This window comes from Cyprinus carpio, chromosome A16, assembly GCF_018340385.1.
Source record: "Cyprinus carpio isolate SPL01 chromosome A16, ASM1834038v1, whole genome shotgun sequence".
NCBI lineage: Eukaryota > Metazoa > Chordata > Actinopteri > Cypriniformes > Cyprinidae > Cyprinus > Cyprinus carpio.
In genome coordinates, this window is record NC_056587.1 from 8,430,166 (window position 1) to 8,454,936 (window position 24,771).

Consider the following 24,771-nt stretch of genomic DNA (forward strand, 5'->3'; position numbering starts at 1 on the left):
AAGCCCTTAAAATTACTAACTAAAACTAAGTAATAAATAATTAAAAATAAATAAATAGTATTATAAAAAAAAGACAAAAGTACAAAGCAAAATGAATAAAATAACTAAAATGATATTTAACAATATCATTTAAAAGTGTGATAGTGTGTTAATAAAACTAAAACAACAGTGATCTATTTGTCATGGTCTGTCACTTCAATCATTGTAAGCCTTTGCGTAGAGGCGTGTCGAAAATAACGCTTTACTGTTTTCATTGGTTGCTTGTCCTTTGAGGGCGTGGCTTAAGAAGCTGATTGATAAAAAGGACTGAGCGCACATTTCTCCAGGCTTTACCGCGACAGTTTCTGCTAGAGACTCATACAAACCTGTTATTCAAGTAAACAGAATCACTCGTGTTTCAGCGATTCTCGCACTGCAGTAGTGCACGTTTATATTTGCGTCTTCAACGTGCAAAACAATCCCTTGCACAAGTATTTATTCATTTGAAGACATTATATCCCGGACTCAATGGATTTTCTGTGGTTGGTGTGCGTCGCGGTGAGCGTCAGCGCCTGGTACGCGTCTGCGGAGCGACACAGTGTTTACTGGAACAGCACGAACGCAAAGTAAGATTGTTACTACATACACCTGTAATTGTTTGAAAGCTTTCTGCTGTATTTATTTTCAGTATTTATATAAATCGTGTTGCCTTTTATATGATGTAACTCTGGTTAGTATTCTTGATAGTATCTGAAATCTCTGCATAGTAGGCTACACTAAGTTGTCCAACTAAATACTTGCAAGTACGCATCATATTAGTATATGAATTACGTGTTATATGCACTGCACTAACAGTCTAAATAATTTCACATGTCTACAGCTGCTTTATGTTATTTTATCTGGCGCATGCAATGTTTTGTTGCAGTAGTTATTTGCTCCTCCTGAGATTCATTCTGTGGGGGAAGGAGCATGAATAGGTTAAGAAAACACATACTATCTTTAACACATAACCAATTATTAGCCCTGGTTTGCAAGTAATGTTAAAGTTGGTTACGCTTTCAGTTTAGTTATCACACACTTCATTGGTTTGCTTATCTTTGCCTCTCGTCTAACCTTTAACATGCTAGTGAATGACATGATAATTACTGTATAGGAGGCAGCAGCTGGACAGAGCAGTACGTGGAAAGAAACCAGACAGATGGACAGACAGATCAGCCTAAATATACACACACACATGTTAGTTTTACTATATTTGTGAGGGCATCTTATTGACAGGCTGAAATGATATTTACCATACCCAAGTTATCCCTTGCACAAACCTTTTTATATATGTAGATGTACAACAAAACAGGAATGAGCCAGTTCTTGTTTCGCTATATTAATGAGGACGTTTCTTTATTTAATTATTTTGCATTAAAAAACAGGCAAACTTTTACACACACACACACACACACACACACACACACACACACACACACACACACACACACAGCAATAAATAAACAGACACAGGCGCACTAGACGAGCATATCTATGGCTAGCAGTAGCTTAGGCTTTTTATGGGAAGTCTCTTGTTACTCTTAGTATGATAAGTTGTTACTGTTACAGTTTACAGATCGGGGGTTGTATAAACCTTATAGCTCTTTGATTGGTGTTTCATCAAATGATTGCGATTGTAATCTCTCCTCATAGTGAGGAAGGACAGGTCATCAGACACTTTAGAGAGATCAATACGAATGACAACAATCAGAGCAATTTATTACGCTTTTAGCAGGAAACTCAAGAACGAGAAAATGGGCTTTTGAGGATATCAGTAAGCTTAAGCTTGTTCCTGTAAAACAGAATCTTTGACCATGAGATGACATCTTCTTCTTATCCCTTCCCTAGTCGTTGACTTGTTTTACCTGGATTTACACGTACACAGCTCATAAACTTCAGTCATAAAAGTTAACTGGTGATAACTGAACTGAATCCATGCTCAAAGTCATGACCTTATTGGAAGTTTTCATGATGTCACAGGTGATTCACACGGTCTGTTGTGATTCAGTCTGTTTTCGGTGAGTAATTTATCAATGCCGTGGTTGCGCAACATGAGTGTACCAGCCTTAACCAGACACGGTCTCAGAAGAGCCTGGCTCACTATCAGCCAGCAGTGAGAGAGAGAGGGAAACAGCAGCTGTGCCTGAAGAAAGACAGAAGAAATCATGTAATAGAGACCAAAATCTTTTTAGGACCTGCTGTGAAAAGAATGAGGTGGAAGAGAGGGTGATGGAGTAATAGGAGCTGCTTGAATTTGGGTTTAAAAAAAAGAATTGGCAATTTGAGTTCGAGACTAGTATGGAGAAAAAGAGGTGGAGGGGATTATGTGGCAGCAGTCTGGTGCTTGGTGCGGTCTCTAATCCCGACACGGTCCACATCCATGGAAAGGGTTGCGTAACCACAACAAGAAAATTTGTAACAACAAAATATTAAGCCTTCTAAATTATAAATAATATTTCTACATTAAAAATCCGAGTGGATCTCATACTTGCACATACAAGACCTTGACATTGTTGCTATATTAGCATTAAAAAAAGTTAAAACAAACAGCCACACATCAAAAACAGCACTGTAAAAATAATCCCTTCTTGAGCTGGTCATAATCTGGCAGGTGTTGTGGGATCTGTGTTTTAACGGCATCTTTTTTCCGAGATAAACCTCTGTTGTTAATCTTATGTTCTAAGAAAAAAGAAACTCTTTCCATTAATGGGATTTCTTCTTTTGCTTTTCTTTCCTTTAAAAACTTCCATCAAAGCCAGTGATTGTTCAATCAGCCGGTGAAACTCAATCAATCAGTATGTAAGTAGATTAGACAGGCTCGACTAATCAATGACAGATAGGTGTCTGATTTTGCCTGCGGTGTAAAAGTATTCGCACGCATGCATTCAAGCAAACACAAACACACACTCGAGTGTTTTTAACCGAGTGGGTGTGAGTGAACAGTGATGATTTGATCTCCTGCGCGTGGTTTTTGGCGAGCTGACACTCTGGTTTGACGGGTGTGTGTGTGAGTGTTCGCCCCGAGGAGACTAGATTTTCAGGTCCGGACTGACATATGGACTTTGTTTTTGACAGTCTGTTTTTGAGCTTGTCACAAGCCTACGCTTGCACGCTGAGTGCGCTGAAGGGGAAGTGTACAGTCCCGTCATGTTAACATCATTGAATCATTATTTTTGCCCTGAATCGTGCATTTATTTTCACGTACATGTTGTCATATACATGTGCTTTCCCTCACCAAGTTTCACTGGCTTGTATACGGGGGGGAATGTGCAATTTGGGTGTATTTAGTAGACTGGGATTCCTTCCAGCTATACTTGACCTTTCAGCTGTCCACTCATTGTCCACCCCATTTCCTTGTTGTCCATCCCTTCCTCAGCAAACTCGCTTTGTTTGATCTTTCACATATATCTGAGGATTATATTGCTGAGTTGTTATCTTGAGGAGGACGGGTGCAGACAGATCAGCATATAACCAGACAGATTCCAGAGACAGCTGTAAATCCATCTTCTTTAACCCCCCCTCGTTCTTTGTCTAAGGCTCCTAAACACGCAAACATGGTCGGCTACGTAGGCAGGTCTATAATCTGTGAAATGAACAGAGTTCAGCCTCAGATTATACGTAGAAGTGTGTAATCTGACCCATTCACACAGAAATCACATTGTATATTTATAGACTCCAGTGCTGTATAATCCCGATTTACACAGAAATGTATGTGTATGGAAAATATAATCCATAATTCCATAAACCATTATAGAATGTTCTACCATCTAGGGGTTTGATTGATTATAAAATCGTAGCCATTTCCGGATCATTTCTGGATTTTATCCCCCCACAGATTAGAATTCCATTTTAGGGTTTCAACTGGTCAAGTAATGATGATTAATAACTCAACAGGAACTTATCTGTTGTTCCAGTTCAGTTTTTGATGTGTATTTAAAAAAGACTTGGGCCTGTTTTTAACTCCTTTTCTCTTCACTCATTTTAACCATTAAATCCCATTATTTTGAGCTCTTCCTGTCTTCTCCTTATCTCCAGCCCAGACTTCCTCACTCATTTCTCTCTATATGTCCTTATACCCTCCCTGCTCCATCTTCCCGTGTTCTTTTTTTCCCACACAACTCCTTTGTCTATCTTGTTCAGTCCCTGATTACTGTTTTGATTCTCGTTGCCCTGTTGAGTTGGAGGTTTCCTGTTTTTCTGTCTGTAGTGTGTTAGATTGTGTAACTGTCGGTGTAGTAAAGTGTGTGACGTGTGTGAGCGCACAAATGTAAATAAAAGAACCTGAAGCTTGTTGCCTGGCATTACTTTACCTCAAGTGGAGTGTTTGCATTTAGCATCTTCAGCAGCTCACTGTTGCCATCTACAGAACGCTTACAGTACATGGTGATCGTTTTCATTCATTGCCTGTATTGTTTTCAGTTTATTATTTCACAAGTACTTTTAGTGACTAAAGTCGCTGACTTTAAAGCTCACAGTGTGCTACCAAACAACAAGCTAGCATATCAGCAGGCAATTAGCATCCATTTAAAAGTGAAAGAGAAAGGGAGGAGGGGGAAATCAGGCATTTGTGAGGGAAGGACTGAGAAAGATCGGATCGGGGGATGGGTGAAGGGTTAGAGGTCAGAAAGAAAGAAAGTGTTTCTCCAAAAAATTAGCCTGAATGAAGAGGCCCAGGTTTATAATGTGATTTTAAACAGAGAGGAGAAAGAAAGAGGGTGGAGATGATGGAGGAAGAGGGGGATGGGAGACATATATATATATATATATATATATATATATATATATATATATATATATATATATATATATATATATATATATATATATATATATATATATATATATATATATATATATACACACACATACACACACACACACATATACACACACACACACACACACACACACACACACACATATATATATATATATATATATATATATATATATATATATATATACACACATATACATATACATTGGGGCGGAGCAAAAAGGACAGTGATGGATGGGATGAAATTTTGGTCGCTTGCTCTAAACTCACAAAATCTCACCCCCAACCCCCACTTTAACCGCTGCAAACAGACCGTATTTGATGGGTCTGGTGCTGGTGAATAGCAGCGGTGTGATAATCCCTGGTTTGGAAGAGTGGATTAGCCAGATGGCATTCCGACCCATTCCACTAGGACTGGGGTAATTACCGGCATGTAATCGGGCAAGAAGGACAATACGAGAATATACTGATCGAGAAGAATGTGAAAGAGCAGTGAGGTTAAAAGGTTTTAGCGGTGACTTATCACCTTGAACCTGTCAGACTTTAGTGGTACAAAGGTGTAAGACTGAGACGTCTCTGTATATTATGCTTGTAATGGAGAAAGAAAGTCAGACAGACACAAATAGCGTAAAAGCTCCATGCACACGCTTGTACAGACAGGTTTTATTACTTGATAGTGTGAGAACAAGCTGCTAAAATAGGATCATAATACTTGTCATGACAAGCAGCAGGTCTTAAAGGTTTTCAGTAACCAAACCCTCAACTGTGTGTGTGTGTGTGTGTGTGTGTCAACTGCTGACAGCGAGTGTAGTGCATTTGGCAGTGAGTACATCTGTTCTGAAGCACACAGCGCTGACCGTCTCTCAGTGTGTGTGTGTGTGTGTGCACGCTGCTGACTCAGTAAGGGTGTGTCTGAAAAATCTGACCATGAACTTTGACATTACTGACCCCCCTGACAGTTTAAAACATTCGGCAGAGAGTGAAAGGGGGGAGAGCAGACAGAATATTAAGGGGAAACAAGACAAACACACATCTGAGAGCAAATTCTACTTTACATGTATTTTAAAAAAATAAATAAAATAAGTCTCTCGTGCTCACCGAGGCTGCATTTTATTTGATCAAAAATATAGTAAAACAGTAATATTGTGAAATATTATTACAGCTCAAAACTACTGAATTTTACTGATATATATTTTAAAGTGTCATTTATTCCTTTAATGCAAAGCTGAATTGTCAGCAGTCATAACTCCCGTTCACATGATCCTTCATAAATCATTCTAATATGATGATTTGACACTCAAGAAACATTTCTTATTACTATCAAAGTTGATAACCTTAATGTTTTTGTGGAAATAATTTTTTCAGGATTCATTGATTAATAGAAAGTTCAGAAGAACAGCATTTATTTATTATTTAAAAAAATAATAATTCTTAAAGTCTTTACAATCACTTTCAAAGGCATTTCACACCTGCATAATTTGAAGACACCTTTCATATCAGTAGCCTAATAAATGCTGTTTTATTCTAGCGGGTCACTTCATGTGGGCCGCCATGTTGAGATCACATGACCAATGTAATCAGTCAGCATAAACAAATTACTCACTGCAACTTGAAGTCTTTAAGCCCACACACAAACCTTTAAACACAGGCTCCTCTGTGTCTCGTGATAAACAGATGGGGGATGTGGCCCCCGGAGGCTGCAGGTACAGACACTCCTCTTGGATGTGTGATGTTTACATGGATTCGTGCCCCTCTTGAACAGCATCACTCTCACGCTCGGCCCATCACTGAGCAAACTGTCACACGGGAACAAGTGGGCACAGCGGCGTTTGAAGTGACCGATCACTGGGAGTAAAAACACAACAGAGCTGCTCTGTGATTGTTTAAGATATCAGCGGCTGGCCTTGGATCAGCTCAGAGAGATTAGTTGCGCATGGGAATCGTAGTGTGAGGGCCTACCAGACCCTCTCAGCATGAAACTAAACTAGGGATGCACTTAATATGCAATACTATTTTGGCCAAAAAATAAAAAATAAATGAATAACAGCTCCAAATGAAAAAAAACTATTTAGATGCCAAGTGAGAATTTTGGTTTCAGAAGATTGTGATGTACAGTGTGAAAAATTAAATGTTTTAAATGTTTAATTAAAAAATATTATATTAGCCAGTGACTGATATGGAATGGATATGGACCGATTGTGCATCCCTAGGCAAACACTTTCATGACCAAAGACTAGACCCGACCCGGAAGCCGATGTGTGTGAGAAGGGGAGGGGGAGGAGTTAATGACACCCAATTTGAGTTGTTGTCTTGGTCTTGCAAACACATTGTCATTAGGTCTCAAACAGCTCCGGATCAACTGCTTCAAAGGGACGTCAGAGGAAGTGAGACGGGGCAATCCACCACACAGTCTAGATCTGAGGAAAAACAGAGTGAAACTGGAACCGTTCACACTGCTCTGATTTGAATCACTTTGACCAGCTACACATTTAGTATCTAATCCACCCTTGCTTGGTCTCATGAGTGTTGATTGGCAAATTGAATACACATACAAAAAAACACAGCTTTCCCACACACAGAAAAATTAGCTGGCTTAGCAAGCCATACACGTCTTTTGAACACTCGTGCGAGACTGACGCTATTCTCCGCATTAACTGGCGCTAATGAGCGCAGTGATGTGTATGTTTACCCCCCGTCTGAATAGAGTGCGAGGCTGTTTAGACAGGTCGACTAATGCTTACCACAGAGGCACAGTGGGAAAGAGAGAGAGATGTAGGGGGTTGGAGTGGACAACAGGGGGCCCGTGAGAAGCCTGTGTGTCTGTCCGTTATTTAACCGCAGCTTCCGATGGCAACATCAATAAGTACATGTGCCAAAAGGGAGAAAGTGATAGAGCAAAGGGCATGCTGGGGGGAAAGAGGCTGCCTTGTGTTTTGACGGTGGTTCACATGAGGGCCGTATGAGAAAATGTTATGGTAATGTGATTGGGTTTGAAGATTTTGGGTATATGGAAATGTGATGGCATGTAGCGTTGTAAAACTCGCCAAGCTAATCAGCCAATCAGATGACTTAAGGGGTTCGAACAATGGTGTCTTGTGGTCACTGTGGGGGGACAATATTAAGAAAAATGTTATTTATACATAAATGTTACGCAGTTAGTTTGAGGCAAAATTTTCTGACAAAATTCACAATAATAAATCACTGACAACATGACAGCAAAGAAACGGAAAGAACAACATACTGAGAGGCCTGTGGATTTATCATTTGTACATCTGGCAAAAGCAGCAGGGAAGTTTAGATCAGATGAAAATGAGAAAAGCAAATGAGACTACAATAAAAGAAAAGGCAGACAGAGAGGAGGCTATAAAAACACGTAGAGCCGATTCAAAGAGCCAGTCCATCTCTGTTGCCAACAGAACACGTGTATTTTAGAACTGTCAGAGTTAACGTGTTAGCTTAAAAACATGTTTAAAATATATTTAACCTATATATATATATATATATATATATATATATATATATATATATATATATATATATATATATATATATATATATATATATATATATATATATATATATATATAATAATTTAATTCTGACATCCTGCTATTTCATGAAGGACATGACTAAAATCACAGTTGGACAATTTCCCATCTACACTCCTTCACTAGTGTGACAGAAAGAAAAACAAAGGAGGGATTTAACAGGGTGTTTTACGCAAATAAAAGCACCAGGTGAAGGGTGAACACTAGTCACCCACGCACGTGCATCAGGGTGTAGCTCCCACTTTTGATTTGTACAGAGGACGGTTGCCTGAGGCTGTTTCAGTGTCACCAGAACTTTTGTTTCTATTTGTTTGTGCACGTCAAGTTCTTTTTTTTAAGCCATTTATATCACGAGGTGTGTCTGTGTTCAGTACAACAGTATTGTAGGCTGTGTTCAGTAAATATTGACAGCCATTCATGGATTTTCTCTCTCTCTTTCTTCTTCCAGTTTCCTATGGGATGATTACACCGTGGAGGTCCGCATTAATGACTACCTAGACATCATCTGCCCTCACTACACTCGTGGCGAGATCCCATCCCAGGAGGCCGAGCGGTACGTGCTTTACATGGTGGAGTTGGAGGACTACGCGAACTGCAAGCCACAGTCCTTCGACCAGCTGCGCTGGGAGTGCTCCAGACCTTTCGCTCCTCACGCTCCAGAGAAGTTCTCGGAGAAGTTCCAGCGCTTCACTCCCTTCACTCTGGGCAAAGAGTTCCGTCAGGGAGAGAGTTACTACTATATTTGTAAGTATCCACATCTTTGACTCCACAAACACTAAATATTTATGATTTAAATATTATATATGGATTAACAATTGTAAAAAATAAAATTATTAATGTATGTACTCTGTTTTCCACAGCCAGGCCTCTTCACCATCATGGACAGGAGTGTTTGAGACTGAAGGTGGATGTAGTTGGACCTCATGGTAAGTCAAATCAGTTTTTGCATTTCAAACATGGCATTTCTGTCTAGACATTTAATCTTTACTGGATTACAAGGACAATGAAGCCTTACTAATAGTCCAACTATTTCATTATATTTTCTAGGTTCTAAAAACAAGAAGACCATGGAAAAACATGAGGAATTAGAAGAGAAGATGGCGGCTGGTGGAGTCCATAACCCATCAAACAGGCTTCCAGCAGGTGAGCACTTCTCCTCACTATTGGCAGCATGTCCATTTTTTTTTAGAAAAGACGTGGAATTTTTCAACTTTGTAAATCAAGGTGTTAGTGTGACATTACATTGTGAAATGTACTCATGATCCTCCTCTTCTGCTTTCAGATGACCCTATTGCCTTGATCCCAGTTGTGCAGAGGAGCGTGGGCAGTTCGGGTGTTCGCATTGCTCCCGTCTCAAGTTTCGTCACGTTGATCTCTATATTCCTCTTCCTGCTTCTCCACTGAGCCTAATATAAGAAGACTTTATGGACGCTGGTCCTTTAGGACACAACAGACTGTAATGCTGGCGCTGGTTGCCGGCCTTGAAAATAGATTTTATACAAAGAATTTTTATACAAACAGAAAATTTTGGTGCTGGCGTGCAAGTTGCTGAGTGACGTGTTTGTATGTGTGTTTGTGAGAGTGATGTGACCAGAGAAAGGTGTTTTTGAAGAGCCTTCTCTCTTTTTTTGAAGAGTATTTAGTATTCTATGATTATCTTCCCCATCAGCTCTTTTTATTTGACTTGTAGATTGAATGTGTCCGTTCTTTCTTAAAAATGAATCACAACTTTATTTACCAATGTGATGCAGAATAAACCCTGAAGACTGCAGAGCTTGTCTTGTAACCATCAGCTGTATAACTGGAATTGTGTTCACAAGGGTGAACAATAGGATAGATATTGTGTTTGATAGAGACCTTTGCTCTACTGTACCGATTTGAGCCAAAGATCACAGGATTTATCGTTAAACTGACCCTGATCTTGCACCTTATAAAGAATTGATGTTCGTGCATATAACAGTGTTTGTAAATCTAGAAGAGTTATCGAGCATTGGTGTTTCCTGTGTTTTGGATCTCGTGTTGCTCTAGTTTCAGTTGGTTTTTGTGATGTAATGTGAACACACCCTACAAAATGTACTGGCACTAATGTATAGATGAGATCAGAGTTTGTTTGTTTTTTGTTTTTTTTCCTTCATAAAACATCCTTTAGTTTTGAATAGGAATGTTTGGTTGTGCTGTTTGTGTTTGTGAGCGAGAGAGAGAAGCCGGACTTCTGACAGAGAGCACAACATGCACAAACAATTCAAACGGTTGAATAATTTTTCTCAAATAAGTTAAAAGAACAATTTTTTTTATTGTAAAAAGCTGTTTTGTACTGTATTTGTTTATAAACTTGTAAATAGTTATGTAAAAATGTATATACTGAGAGGTATATAAAATAAAGACATTTGTTAATTATAAAAATGTGTGGAAATTTTTTTTTTTTTTTTTTTTTGTAAATAAAAAAAAAAAGGTTTATTTGATTCAAATTCAAAGAAAAAAGACTTTTTGTTTTTTTAAAAAATATTTCGGTTTTAGGGCAAAACAGATTTTCTGAAATTTGTTGAGGCCTTGTGTAAAGTTAAAAACTGTCAAAGCACTGTTAACTCTTTTACTGTCAAACTTTCTTCCTGTCCTCTTTCATTCCCTTTTCATCTCTTTTTCCTGGCCAGGACTTCACAGCTTTAAGTAAAGTATCACTTGGGTGCCAGAACGTAACTTCCTCATTTTCCTTGGTGTTTGTTTTTTCTTTGACTTTTGAGAACATTAAACATAAGATGCGTCTTCTGTGTTTAACCACATGTCAATGGAAAATACATCATTTTGTTTGAAAGTATGAAGCAGAATGTGTGCCGCAATCTGAATTTTTTTTAAAGATGTTCACATGGACTCGCTATAAAGGTGTTTCTCAGCTATGGCTATTTTTGGCACCTGGATTTTTAGAAAACTTTTTCTATCTCAGAGAATTATGGGGGGGCATTTTTTATCCTTATCTTGCTAAAGATAATTTCATAGCTAGCATTTTCTGTATCCTGAACATATTTTCATTTTTGCTAAATTTGTCAAAATTACATTGTGCAAATGTACATCTTGTACTGTAAAAATAATTTGTATAATGATGTCCCATTTAAAATCAAGCATGCTCATCAGTACATTAACATTTGACAAAATTACAACTTCAAAAAAGCACTATTATTATAAATCATGACATTGATTTAATTTTTAATTTTTTAGATTACTTTGTTTAGGTAGGTCAATTATATTAGAACAATAATTCTATAATTTGTATAATAAATTATACAATGGTCAGAGAGTGCAAAAAAATTAATTAAGAAAGCTTGGTAATGTTTCTAAGACAGCATTAATACAATTATATGAGAGAGAAAATGGATGAAATCTTTTGGGTTTAATATCAACCATGTGTTTTGGGCCACAGCTCTTCACTTAAAGATCTTCACTTCACCCACCTCTTCAGTACAAGTTTTACTTTTAAAAACTACATCTCACTATACAAATAAATTTCACTAGTACTACAAACTGTACTATAAAATATCGTTATAGTCAAAGGACTATCTTTGGGAAACATCGTAAAATTACTCCATATATATAATAAGTCACCAACACATCTTATTTCACTGCAACTGGACTACAAAATGACGTCAGTCAGCACCGTTCGGCGATAACCAATCACAGTGAAGGAATCGATGCACGCTGGTTACAAACACGGAAATAGAGAAGGTGGACGTCAGCGTTCCACGGGTGCAGGATTCATAGGTTTTATAAATATAATTTGAGTCGATTGATTGCTCAGGTGTCTGCATAAAAGCACAGCTCATTTTTCGCTTTTCTCAGTCTATGGATTTTCTGCAGCTGCTATCATGTGCGTGCATCATATTCACCGTCGGGATGTTCACGACGGGATTGTAAGTTACTTACAAGTGTTCTAATTGATATTTATGACCAGTCATATCAGTTATAATGTAGCTGAGCTAAACTGTACACCCTTATGGGTTTTAATAATCTTCGCATCTGGTGACATCTCGCGCCTTTCTAGAGTTTACTGTTTAGTATGTAAATGAATTAATTATAAATGCTATAAAGAAACAAAGTTCTCTGTTAAACTGTTATTTATCAACTGTAAATTAGTGGTTACAAATATGCTGTTGCGCCTAATCGAAACTGCCTTCACTCACATAAACAGCCTCCTTGGTAACGAAAGTTTCCGCCATCACACTGTTGCTACTGATATTAGCCAACGCTGTCATCAAGAACATCGCTCATTATTAAGAGTTTAGAGTATTAGCAATTATAGCATTTTGCCTGAAACCTATAGTACATTTTTAACAGCTCTATTCTGTATGTGTATGTAGGCTGAGCATGTAACGTAAACCTTTGGAGGCTGTGCAGAACGTCTGAAGCCAATTAATTTCACTATGAATATGAATTTAAAGTGCAAAATGTAAAGCATATGATTTGCATATTAGCTATGCTTATCCAAGATAATATTCCTCTAATTGTGTGTGTGTGTGTGTGTGTATATATATATATATATATATATATATATATATATATATATATATATATATATATATATATATATATATATTATATATTTATTATTTATTTTATTTTTTTACAGTTTATGTATAGGATTTGTCTATGTGTGCCTTATTCTTGTATTACTGTATTGTATTGTATAGCTACTAGATGTCTAAATTTCCCTCTGGGATCAATAAAGTATTCATCATCATCATCTTTTTCCTCTCTGCGTTTGCAGGACCGACTTAAAGAAAATGAAGACCACACAGAGTGCAGATAACGTTCAGTTTCTGCCCTTCCTCACAACATGCTTGAAGTATGTGTTTGATATTTGACATCTGTAGCTCTCATTCAGTAATGTTGTATATGTGAACGCAAATTCATGTGTGCATTGTGCTTAGATTTCAGTTGATCTGAATGATCATGTTTCTCTGTGTGTGTTTTAGTAATCTAGGTTGGCTGTACTATGGATTATTAAAGGGAGATGGAACGGTGATATCTGTAAACATCATTGGGGCCTGTTTACAGACGTTATACATCATCACCTACTGTCATTATACCAAAGACAAGGTTCGTCTTCTTGAACTCTTATCAATTAAACTGTTTGATCCAAAGTCTGAGACTAGACTTAAAAATATGTAATATTTTAATTACAAATCATGTTATCAGTATTAGTTTGATTGAAAAGTTATTAAGTTACCAGGATAATAGTTAGAATGAAAGTTTAATTTAAAGAAAAATTAAAGTTAGTTAAATATATGAATATTAAGTTCTATTATCAGGATGATAATTTGTGTGAAATTTAATTTACAAATTAATAATATATTTTAAATTACAAGTTACATTATCAGCATAACAATTAGAGTGAATATTTTAAGTTGATTTTAAATTTTGATTGTTACGTTATCAGAATACTAGTTTGAGTGAAACGTTTAATTTTAAAAGTTTATTCAAAAGTTATATTTTTAGAATGCCAATTTGAATGAAGTGTTTAAAATGTAAAATTTAATTGAAAAATTAATACAATATTTTACAAGTTATTTTATCAGTTATATTAACAAGTTGAGTGAAAAGTTGAATTGATAAAAATAACATGATATTTCTTTATAGTTTAGATCCAAATTTAACTCAAATTTGATCCCAGATTTTTTTAATGTGCACACAGACATTTGAACCCCACTGTATATACAACAAATAAAAAGTTCTGAAATAATAAGAGTGATCAGAAAATAATCTACATGTGCAAAATAAATTTTGACGTTACTAAAGATTACCCTCCCATTTCCATTCTAATCCAAACAGCCTCCTCTTACTTAATTTTGCTGTGCTTGTGTGTGTGTTTCAGAGGCGAGTGTTCTCGCAGACGCTGACGATGGTGAGTGTGTTGTGTGTAGGCTGGGTGTATTTTACTGTGGTGATTCCTTCTGGAGAAGCTCAACTCTCTCAGCTGGGCCTCGCCTGCAGTGTGTTCACCATCAGTATGTACCTCTCTCCACTCACTGATCTCGTAAGTACACATCTATACATTTAACCAGAATTAAAGGGGTCATATGATGCGATTTCAAGTTTTCCTTTCTCTTTGGAGTGTTACAAGCTATTTATGAATAGATAAGATCCCTAAAGGCTCAAACCCAAAGAGATATTCTTTATAAAAGTTAAGACTTGTCCACACCGTCCTAAAATGCCTCATTTAAACACGCCCCCACATGTCTGCATCACGATGTGGGAAGATTTGCATAACGCCGCCCAAATGTTCACGCAAACAAAGAAGGCATAACTTTGATTCTTGCGCAGCTTATTTTATGGAGGACTGTTTCCTGAACCTGGGATAGTAGCCTAAAATGCCAGTGTTCTGACGAATAATGCTGACTCGCAGCTAGTGTTGTCACGGTACCAAAATTTCAGTATTGGGTACCAATACCAGTGAAAATCCACGGTTCTCGGTACCAATTTCAGTACCAAAGCAAAACACAAAACATGCTAATTAAAAAATTTGACTATACTTTAATTTAATCCAAACTGTGTACATATTTAATATTAAAGGGATTTTTAATTTTAAAGCCAAAAATAACAACTAAGTTAGCTTAAAAAAAAAAAAAAAAGCCCAGAACTGCTTTTCTGACTGATATGACACAAACAATGTTAATTTGTACATTCTATAACACGTATATTTTAGATTCACAATTTATTAAAAAGCCTCTGGTGTGTAAAAATAGTAAATATCATCATGTCATCCAGTTTTTTTTAACCTAATAAAAGTTATAGGAGCATTAAATAGTTAATAAAGAAACTAAATTCTAATGCTCATTATATTAGCATTAGCTGTTAACGATTAAGTACTCTAATATCAGCGTTCATTTTAATCCGACATTCAAATTAAAATATTTCATAGTATTCATAACAGAAGCAGTGTTTCCCACAGTGGCATATGTAAATTCATTCCCTGCTAGTAGGAGGTGCTTGTAGGACGCGCAAGAGAGAGAGGTTTCCCCGGTAACAGCTGTAATCAAATAATCGCTGAGCCGGCGCTCACAAACACTGCTTAGGCATTACAAGCAAGATGAAATGAAAATGACATCCATAATTTTCTGAAAACAGTCAGTTTTCTTCAGAAATACAGTGATATAAAAAAAACCATACCGGGTTTAGACTTTAACACGTGCAGTGCTCATGTTTATTCAACGAAATCAAAGCCTTTTGGAAAATCTGTTTGTTTCCCAATGTATGGGAAACACTCTGAAACTTACCTGCTTGAACTCTTTAATTTGATCTGGGTGCCTGTCTTTAAAGTGTTTTGTTAATTTGGTGTGTTTCCTCCTTTTGAGGTCACCTCATCTCAATGCTTTTATGAAGAGAGCGCATCTGTGCACCTTTCGGATAGCGCACCAAGAACCGGGTTGACCGGGTACTCGGTACCACTGGTACTTAAAAAAAAAAACTGTTCTTAATCACCTTTCGGTTTTTTTAGTACCGACTTGGTACCGAAGTACTGGGTCTTTTGACAACACTACTCACAGCCTGTAAGTACGTTTTCATATTTAAAGGATTTTCCACTGATGATTCATACGCCAGTTTTGAGCAGTGTAGAGTAGCGCTTGTTGTTTGTCCTTTCTCCGATCACAAACGCAGACATGGTTTTATGTTTACGCAGGGCAATGCTTAAAAAGACAGTATAAATCATTATAATCAGTAATTGTCACCACTGGATGCTGCAAATGTTTAGTTTGTAATGGGTTTTATTGGTTTTGTCTCATCACACCGGGACAAGGCATCTCGGTGTGGTAAGGGGTGTAACATTTCCGTCACACGCTTGAGGTATTCGGCCAATCACAACTCACTGGATAACTGGCCAATCAGAGCAAACCTCGCTTTTCAGAATGATGAGCTTTATAAAAATCGATGTGTTTCAGAAAGACTGGGCATAGAGGAGAAACAATAATGTACAGTATGTGGAAAATAATGTGTTATTTGAAACTTAAACCGCATAGACACATTTCATTACACCAAATACACAAAATAATGTTATTTTTTTAGCAACGTCATATGACCAATTTAATCCTGTTTAAATGCAGTCAACAGTTTCCTGCACACATTTACTGACAATAACTTTGCAGTAAAGCACATGAACATGGAAAGAAGAATATATTGCAAACGCACCAAAAGCTTGTGTCAGCCTTGCTACGTACCTACTTTATGGAGTTTACTTTATGCTCCTACTTTATGCAATTTATATAATTGCATGTGTCAACATGTTAACCATGTAAAAAAAAAAAACTAAAAAAAACAATTGAATACAAAAAATGATTGCAAACATTTTACGTTCACTGTGACACCCTTACATATCACATAAATCATATATCAACTCTGAAATAAATGTACATGTTCCTCTTCTTATCGTTTCCTTAGTTAAAATAATGGTGTGAAGTCTAACAGTGACATTCCAGCATTCCATCTTTTGTTTATCACTACATCCATCCTTCTTTTCTGTGCCCTCTCATAGTCTCCATCTTCCTGTTTTGGATCTCTCTCTCTCTCTTCCATATTTATCTGTCCAGCTCTGTCTATCTGTCCTGTGCCCTGTGGTGTATTTCCTGTCATTCTTGTACCTCCTTTTGTTGCTTCCTGTTTTTCCCTCCGTCACTTTCTGCAAGTGTCAATATCTGCTTGTTATGGGAGAGACTATACGTGAGTGTAAATAACATGTGGTTGGAGCTGTGATGCAGCAGCGAGTACGTGTGCTTCAGATTTGCTGATCCTTGGTGCTTAAGTGGAAGACAGGTTTGAGTCTTGCCTGCGTCATGTTTCAGTCCCCCTTCCTCCCAACATTTCCTGTCTCCTCTGTATTTATTTTTTTGTTGTTGTTGTTGATAATAAACGGTAGCAAATGCATCATTCTCCTCTAAAAAAAAAACATTTGTGTTCTTCATTTCCACCAGTTGGATATTGTGCGAAATAAGTCTGTGGAGCGCTTGTCTTTTTCCTTGACCGTCGCTACATTTTTCACATCTACGTCATGGACGCTGTATGGCCTTCAACTCCATGACTATTATATAATGGTAAGATGATGAAGAGACTGACCTGAGACAGTGCTTTGAAGTGAAGCAGAAAGTGTCATTTATTTTATTTAATTTTATTTATTTTTTGTCTTTCAGGTGCCCAACACCCCTGGCATCTTTACTAGCCTCATCCGCTTCTTCCTCTTCTGGTGGTTCGGAGCTATCATTCCAAACAAGTCCTCCTATAAACTGGTCCAAATCTGAGAGAGGATTTCGACTGAATGTGATCGAATCTAATTAATTGCCTTCTCTACTTTTTACACAAACCAGAAGACATTCTGGTTTCCTTCACATCAGACTTCTACGATACCTTCTGAACTCAAACCTCTAGTTAAACTGCAGAAAAATTTTTCCAAAAATTTTAATCATGTCACCATTTACTCATCACGTTGTTCCAAATCTGTGTGAATTTCTTTTGTGGAAGAGTTAATGGTACTGTTTGGCTGCCAGCATTCCTCAAAATATCATCTTTTTTGTTCCACAGAAGAAAAAGTCATACAAGTTTGGAATGACACGAGGATGAGTAAATGATGACAGAATTTTCATTTTTGGAAAAGCAATCCCTTTAAAGGATGTTTACTCCAAAAATACAAACTGTGAATTTACTCACAGTCATATTCCAAACCTCCTGTATGACATGTTTTCTGTTCACAAAAGAAGACATTTTTAATGACATAGAATTGGAACTGGAGCTTTCAGTGTTACAAAAGACATCATACTGTAGTAGTCATAGTCAAAGTTTTCTGAAACCGTAAGTTGAGTTTTGTGTGACACACAATATTTTATTAACTGATAAATCTTGATCTTAGCTCTTCTGAATCTGAATGATTCATTCTCAGATATGACTGATCCGGTATTTATTTGAGCTCACAGGAGGGGGAAGATTATTAGCTTAAAAACACACGTGACAAACATGTCTTTAATATCTATTTTATGACACCTTTATGTCTTGAAAGTTCCTGTACCCTTTTTTATGATAAGATGGGGGGAAAATCTCCTTAGAATGTCTTTGTTTGTCTTTCCTGGAAGAAAAGTCAGTCATACAGGTTTGTTTTACTCAGAAGCGTGAGTAAATAATGACAGTGAATTTTAAGTTCTTTGAGTGACAGACTATTTTCACTTTGTCTTTTTGGTTAATCCTTATATGGATGAGGAGGCTCTCAATTTGTTTGCAGGCATTTCTTAGTTAAAATGTGTTCAAATCTGCAAACACAACAAACTCCAAACTGAGCACTTAAAACCATTTCTTATTTCAGCCATTTCTCTGGAAGTGATGTTATCATTAAGCAGGTCTGTACATATATTTTTTTCTTTTTATATTGGTTCCATGCAGTTCTGAGTGGCCTTGAGGAACATCTCATGTTCTAGTACTTAAATAATGAATGTAGTGTTTACAAATTGTTCATTAATCATTGGCTACTTTATTATAACATCATTCTTAATTGTGTCCATATAGCAGTTTGGCAGCTATTTAATCAGCATCCAACTCAAGTGACAAAGCCCAAAATAAATTTTATAAGCGTAAAACCTTCCTTTGTGCGGAAGAGAGCATAACATAAACATAGAAAATCTATGTATAGAATATCTGTCTCTGAGATTACAGAAAATAGGAAATCTTGGTATGCCTGGTTACAGGTCTTGTTTTGTAGCTGGAAATATGCATATGCTAAACTGGTTTGATCTTTGACGGACATAAACTTTTATTGGGTCTTACTGTACATCATTTGGTACTTTATTCACTAAAGATTTCAGAGTCTTGTGAATTGAAAAAAAAGAGAAAAAAAAAGGTTATGATAATTTATACCATATCAACTGTGTTTTATTGTTGTATTGTTAATTTTGCGGGGGTTTACATTAAGATTAAATGTTTTTGTGTTCCTTTGTACTATTTTGTATCCTATGCAACAGTGTATATTATATTAGACGGGATTTAGAGGGATGTTCTATCTGGAGTTTACTGGGGAAAAATTGTCTCAAATAAATTTTATATAACATATAACCTTCAGTGTCTGGCTGAGACCGAGAGAAGAAGTTATGAGAGCTTAGCAGGGGAATGTGAGAGGATTTTGTCCTGGTCTCAAAGAGGATCAGCGCTGATTGTGAGCAATGAAAACTAAAATACGCTCAAAAGCCAAGGCGTAATGCATGCTGACAGACATTTTAATTTCTGTGGGAAATAACAGCACAATTATTTCTCGCTATTAGGTGTTCGGTTTTACATTTACATTTACATTAAATCATTTAGCAGACGCTTTTATCCAAAGCGACTTACAAATGAGTAGAAACAATCAGATCAACGAGAACAACAACGGTATACAAGTGCTATGACAAGTCTCAGTTAGTGTGGTACAGAACACGTAGCCAGGTTTTTTTTTTTTTTTTTTTTTTTTTTTTTTTTGGAATATGATAAAAAAGAAAAAAAGGTAAGTACTAGTATTAGTGGTTAAGTGCAGGCGAAAAAAGATTAGTCTTTAGATGTTGTTTGAAAATGAGTAAAGACTCAGCTGTTCGAATTGAGATCGGGAGGTCATTCCACCAGCTGCGGAGCAGTCCAGGAAAAAGTCCGTGAGAGTGATTTTGAACCTCTTTGGGATGGCAACACAAGGCGTCGTTCACTTGCAGAGCGCAAACTTCTGGAGGGGGCATAAGATTGAACTAGTGAGTTTAGGTAAGTTGGCGCCGTGCCAGTGGTCGTTTTGTAGGCAAGCATCAGTACCTTGAATTTGATGCGAGCGGCTACTGGTAGCCAGTGTAACCTTATGAGGAGAGGAGTAACATGGGCTGTTTTTGGCTCATTGAAGACAACCTCGCTGCTGCATTCTGGATCAGTTGTAGAGGCTTGATAGTACATGCAGGAAGGCCCGCCAGGAGAGCATTGCAATAGTCCAGTCTGTGGAGAGAACAAGAGCTTGGACAAGAAGTTGGGTGGATTGCTCTGACAGGAAGGGTCTAATCTTCCTAATGTTGAAATAAGGCAAATCTACAGGAGCGGGTCGTTGTAGCCAATATGGTCTGTGAAGCTTAACTGATGATCCATCACAAACTCCTAGGTTTCTGGCTGTCCTGGAAGGAGTTATGGTTGACGAACCCAGCTGTATAGAGAAGTTGTGATGAAACGATGGGTTAGCTGGAACCACCAGCAGTTCAGTCTTAGTGAGGTTGAGCTGAAGGTGATGGTCATTCATCCAGCTAGAAATGTCACTCAGACAGGCTGAAATGCGAGCAACTACCGTCGGGTCATCTGGTTGGAATGAGAAGTAGAGTTGAGTGTCATCAGCGTAGCAGTGATAGGAAAAGCCATGCTTCTGAATGACAGATCCTAATGACGTCATGTAGATGAGAAGAAGAGAAGCGGTCCAAGTACTGAGCCTTGAGGAACCCCAGTAGAAAGTTGTTGTGACTTAGAAATTCATTCACCCCTCCAAGACACCATGAAGGATCTATCAGACAGGTAGGAGTTAAGCCATGGAGTGCGGTTCCAGAGATGCCCATCTTTCTGAGACGGGTGGACAGGAGAATCTGGTGATTAACAGTGTCAAAAGCAGCAGACAGGTCCAGCAAAATGAGTACTGAGGATTTTGAAGCTGCTCTTGCCAGTCGCAGGGCTTCAGTAACCGAGGAGCAGGGCCTAAGTCTCAGTTGAGTGGCCACTTTTGAAGCCAGATTGATTGCTGTCCAGGAGGTTGTTCTGTACAAGAAACATAGAGAGCTGGTTGAACAGCTCGTTCGAGTGTTCTTTGCAATGAATGGAAGAAGGGATACCGGTCTGTAGTTTTCTAGAAGTGCTGGGTTTAGAGATGGTTTCTTCAGCAGTGGGCTTACCCGAGCCTGCTTAAATGCTGAGGGAAATGTTCCAGAGTGAAGAGAGGAGTTGATAATGTGAGTAAGTGAAGGTAGGAGTTAAGAAGATGTAGTTTGGTTGAGGTGATTGGGGTTCGGATCCAGATGGAAAGTAGTATGTTGACTGGACAGGATAAGTTTGGAAACGTCCGTCTCTGAGAGTGGAGAGAGAAGGAGGAGAACGAGTGAGCATTAGTCGTTGTGAAGTTATCCTCAGTCTGCGGCGTGGAGAATTGGTCACTGATGGTTCTTGTCTTATTTGTGAAGAAAAGCTGCAAAGTCATCAGCTGTAAGAGTCGATTGAGGAGGAGGTGGAGGCGGATTAAGAAGAGAAGAGAAGGTTTTGAAGAGTGTCCGAGCGTCACAACAGTTGTTAATCTTGTCGTGGTAATATGATGTTTTAGCAGTGAAGACGTTTGCAGAGAAGGAGGAGAGGAGGGGAGACTGATACACACTGAGGTCGGTAGAGTTTCTTGATTTAAACCATTTCCTCTCTGCAGCCCTGAGTTTAGAGCGATGTTCACGGGAGTACATCGGACAGCCAGGGGGCAGATGGGGTGGTGCGTGCTGGTCTAGACGACAGTGGGCAAAAGTTGTCCAAGCAGGAGGTCAGAGTGGAACAAAAAGTGTCCGTAGCACTGTTCGTGTCCAGAGCTGAAAACTGCGAGAGTGAAGGAAGTGAGGATGCAACCACAGAGGATAGGCGAGATGGAGAGAGAGTGAGCGTAGGTTGAAAGGTGACCCGCGTTGGAGCGTGTGCCGCTTCAGGAGTAAGTGTTAGATTAGCAGTAATGAGGAAGTGGTCTGAGGTGTGCAGTGGAGTAACTAAAGTGTTGTCCACTGAGCAACAGCGCATGTAGATGAGGTCCAGTTGGTTGCCCGATTTGTGAGTGGGCTGTAGTAGAGACTCGCTTGAGATCAAATGAGGCGAGCAGAGTGTTGAAGTCAGCAGCCTGGGGTTTATCTAGGTGGATGTTGAAGTCACCAAGCAGTACCAGAGGAGTACCTATCTTCAGGATAATTTGATAGCAGCACGTCCAACTCCTCCAAGAAGTTTCCCAATTGACCTGGTGGACGATAAATGACCACAAAGTGGATTTGAAACAGGTGGGTTACAGTAACAGCATGTGATTCAAATGAACCGTGACCTGTAGGTGGTGGTTGAAGTTCAAATTTCCAATCTTTCGATATAAGTAGACCAGTACCTCCACCCCTCCCAGTCGTACGAGGGGTGTGGGAACAAAGTAAAATGAGTGGAGAGGGCTGCGGGAGTGGCAGTGTCCTCAGGTTTGATCCAGGTCTCAGTCAGTGCCATGAGGCTGAGACCAGAATGAGTAGCAATTAGAAGAAATGAAGTCTGCTTTGTTAACAGCGGACTGGCAGTTCCAGAGACCAAGTGGAATAGAGAGCGTCGGAGTAGAGGTAGAGAAGTCAGAGGCGAGTCAGAGGCCTTAGCGATTTGTCAGGCAGGCCTTCCTTCGACGTACATAGCGTGCTCTCCGAGTGTTAGTAGTGATAGTAGAGATCTGAAAGCACATAGTGACTACAAGTGACCAAAATAAGTATTTGCGGAGAGAGCTGTACAAAAATTGAAGGGTAGAAAAGCAATACTCAAGTGCCCTGTCGGTGTCCTTGCTCGGTGGGTGGAGTCGCGCAGGTAGAGTCGATGGTCTTTACACTCGTTGGTCTTCACACGAGGAGGCTTCACACGAGGGCTGCCGCGACCGCCGCTGCGGTGGTGCACACCTACCACTTATATATTTGCCTGATTACCTGTGATTGAAGTCAGCTTGTCACGCCTCTCTATTTAACAGACCGAAAATGTCCAGGCTCCCGCGATAGGTTTTGTAGAGCTCTCGTCAAATGTTTGTATGTTTGTGTTTTTTTCTTGTTTGTAGTTTGTCTTCGTTAACACGATCCGAGTGGGAACCGTGGGTTTGCCTGTTCTCACTGCCTATGGAGTCTTTACATGCGTTTCCTGTCTGCTTCTCAGAGAAAGACATGAAAGGGGAAAAGGATTGCGGGTGGTGATTGTTTATCAAGAAAGTGTGTTTCTTAAAGAGAATGAGAAAAATTAGTGATTGGCAAAACCAATGCTGAACATAGAAGACAAAAGCATTTTTAAGTTGTTCAGTCATGTTTGTTCAAATGCTTTTAGTGTGAATGGTAAAATTTACATAGATAAACAAAGCATTAGAAGATCTGTGGTTCTCAACTGGTGGGTTGTGACCCAAAATGTTACTATAGTTAAACCATGGTAACCACAAATTAACCATGGTTTTGCTACACTAACCATAGTTTAACCATGGTATTTGTAGTTATAGTTATGGTATTGTATATGCAAATTGATAAATGTTTTGTTTATTTTTACTAAGTTTAAAAATATGGTTAATTTCCATAGGGTCCATTCTGCTGTGAAAGTCATAGGGTCACAGACAGCAAGAGTGGAAACATGCAACAAACTATTTAATCATGCACAGTTTTTGTTATAAATATAAAGAAGAATAGTATTTTGGACATGGAATGTAAAAGTTTAATAAATAAATTGTTTTTTTTTTTTTTTTTTTTTTTTTTTTTTACTTTCTATATATCTAAGAATCCAGAAAATTTATCTAAGTTTCCACTTAAATATTAAACATTTACAGCTGTTTTCAACATTGATAATTATAAGTTTCTTGAGCACCAAATCAGCATTTTAAAATGATTCCTGAAGGACCATATGACACTGAATATTGGAGTAATAATGCTGAAAATTCAGCTTTGCCTTCACTGGAATAAATTACATGTTCAAAATATATTCAAATAGGAAACCATGAATTGCACCATTCATGAACAGATTGAAATAGTGGATTTTCTTATATAAATGAAAGATAAAGAAGTCAATCATTTGCAAGGGAAAAAAATTACAATGATTTGGTCAGAGACCGTTGTGATTTTCCCATATGAAAAATGGCGCCCACATCATGACCAAGCTCATCAGGCTGAAACTAGGAAACAATTTAGTGTAATTACAGTGTAAACCATCTCTTACTCAACAGACAGATAAATAAACAGACAGGGCCTGGGCGCTTAAGAGTGATGGATGACCATGTGGAGACAGAAAGACTAGACAACACACAATCTACAGTCACACAATGTGTGGTGTCCAGTGTTTCATCCTTTGTCGCGCAAGATGGGAGCACTTGTGTGAAGGCATCCGGGCAAATGTGTGTATTATGAATCACGACTGATTGATCTCGGACACTTTGCTTTATTCTCATCACTAACAAGGCAGTAGCTGTGGTGTGTACGTGTGGGTGTGTATATTAATGTGTTTAATCAGCGCAACAATGGGAGTCCACTGCAAAACAGGATACCACTGTTTCCTGCAGCAGAGACTGTCTCTGGGATACACACAAATATACACTCCACCTTAAGACTGTCTAGGTTTCTAAATAGTATACATACTCTCAGTGACATTTTCAGTGATCCCCTTGATCAATAACTAGTTTTTGTCTACACTGGAAACGTGTTA

At 38.2% G+C, this 24,771-nt stretch overlaps 2 protein-coding genes across 2 annotated transcripts; both read left to right on the forward strand.

The window, feature by feature from the left end:
• Window positions 1–310: 310 nt before the first annotated feature.
• LOC109061876 (ephrin-A1-like) lies at window positions 311–10,471 on the forward strand. Its single transcript, XM_019078954.2, has 5 exons — window positions 311–605; window positions 8,792–9,087; window positions 9,204–9,269; window positions 9,391–9,486; window positions 9,626–10,471. The coding sequence occupies exons 1-5, from the start codon at window positions 508–510 to the stop codon at window positions 9,745–9,747; spliced, it is 678 nt and encodes a 225-aa protein (XP_018934499.1). The 5' UTR covers window positions 311–507; the 3' UTR covers window positions 9,748–10,471.
• Window positions 10,472–12,024: 1,553 nt separating this feature from the next.
• LOC109061878 (sugar transporter SWEET1-like) lies at window positions 12,025–23,225 on the forward strand. The gene is made up of 8 exons (XM_042772405.1): window positions 12,025–12,096; window positions 12,175–12,245; window positions 13,100–13,177; window positions 13,308–13,431; window positions 14,207–14,368; window positions 17,298–17,417; window positions 17,514–19,629; window positions 23,100–23,225. Exons 2-7 carry the CDS (start codon window positions 12,178–12,180, stop codon window positions 17,619–17,621), a joined length of 660 nt encoding a protein of 219 aa, XP_042628339.1. The 5' UTR covers window positions 12,025–12,096; window positions 12,175–12,177; the 3' UTR covers window positions 17,622–19,629; window positions 23,100–23,225.
• Window positions 23,226–24,771: the final 1,546 nt, after the last annotated feature.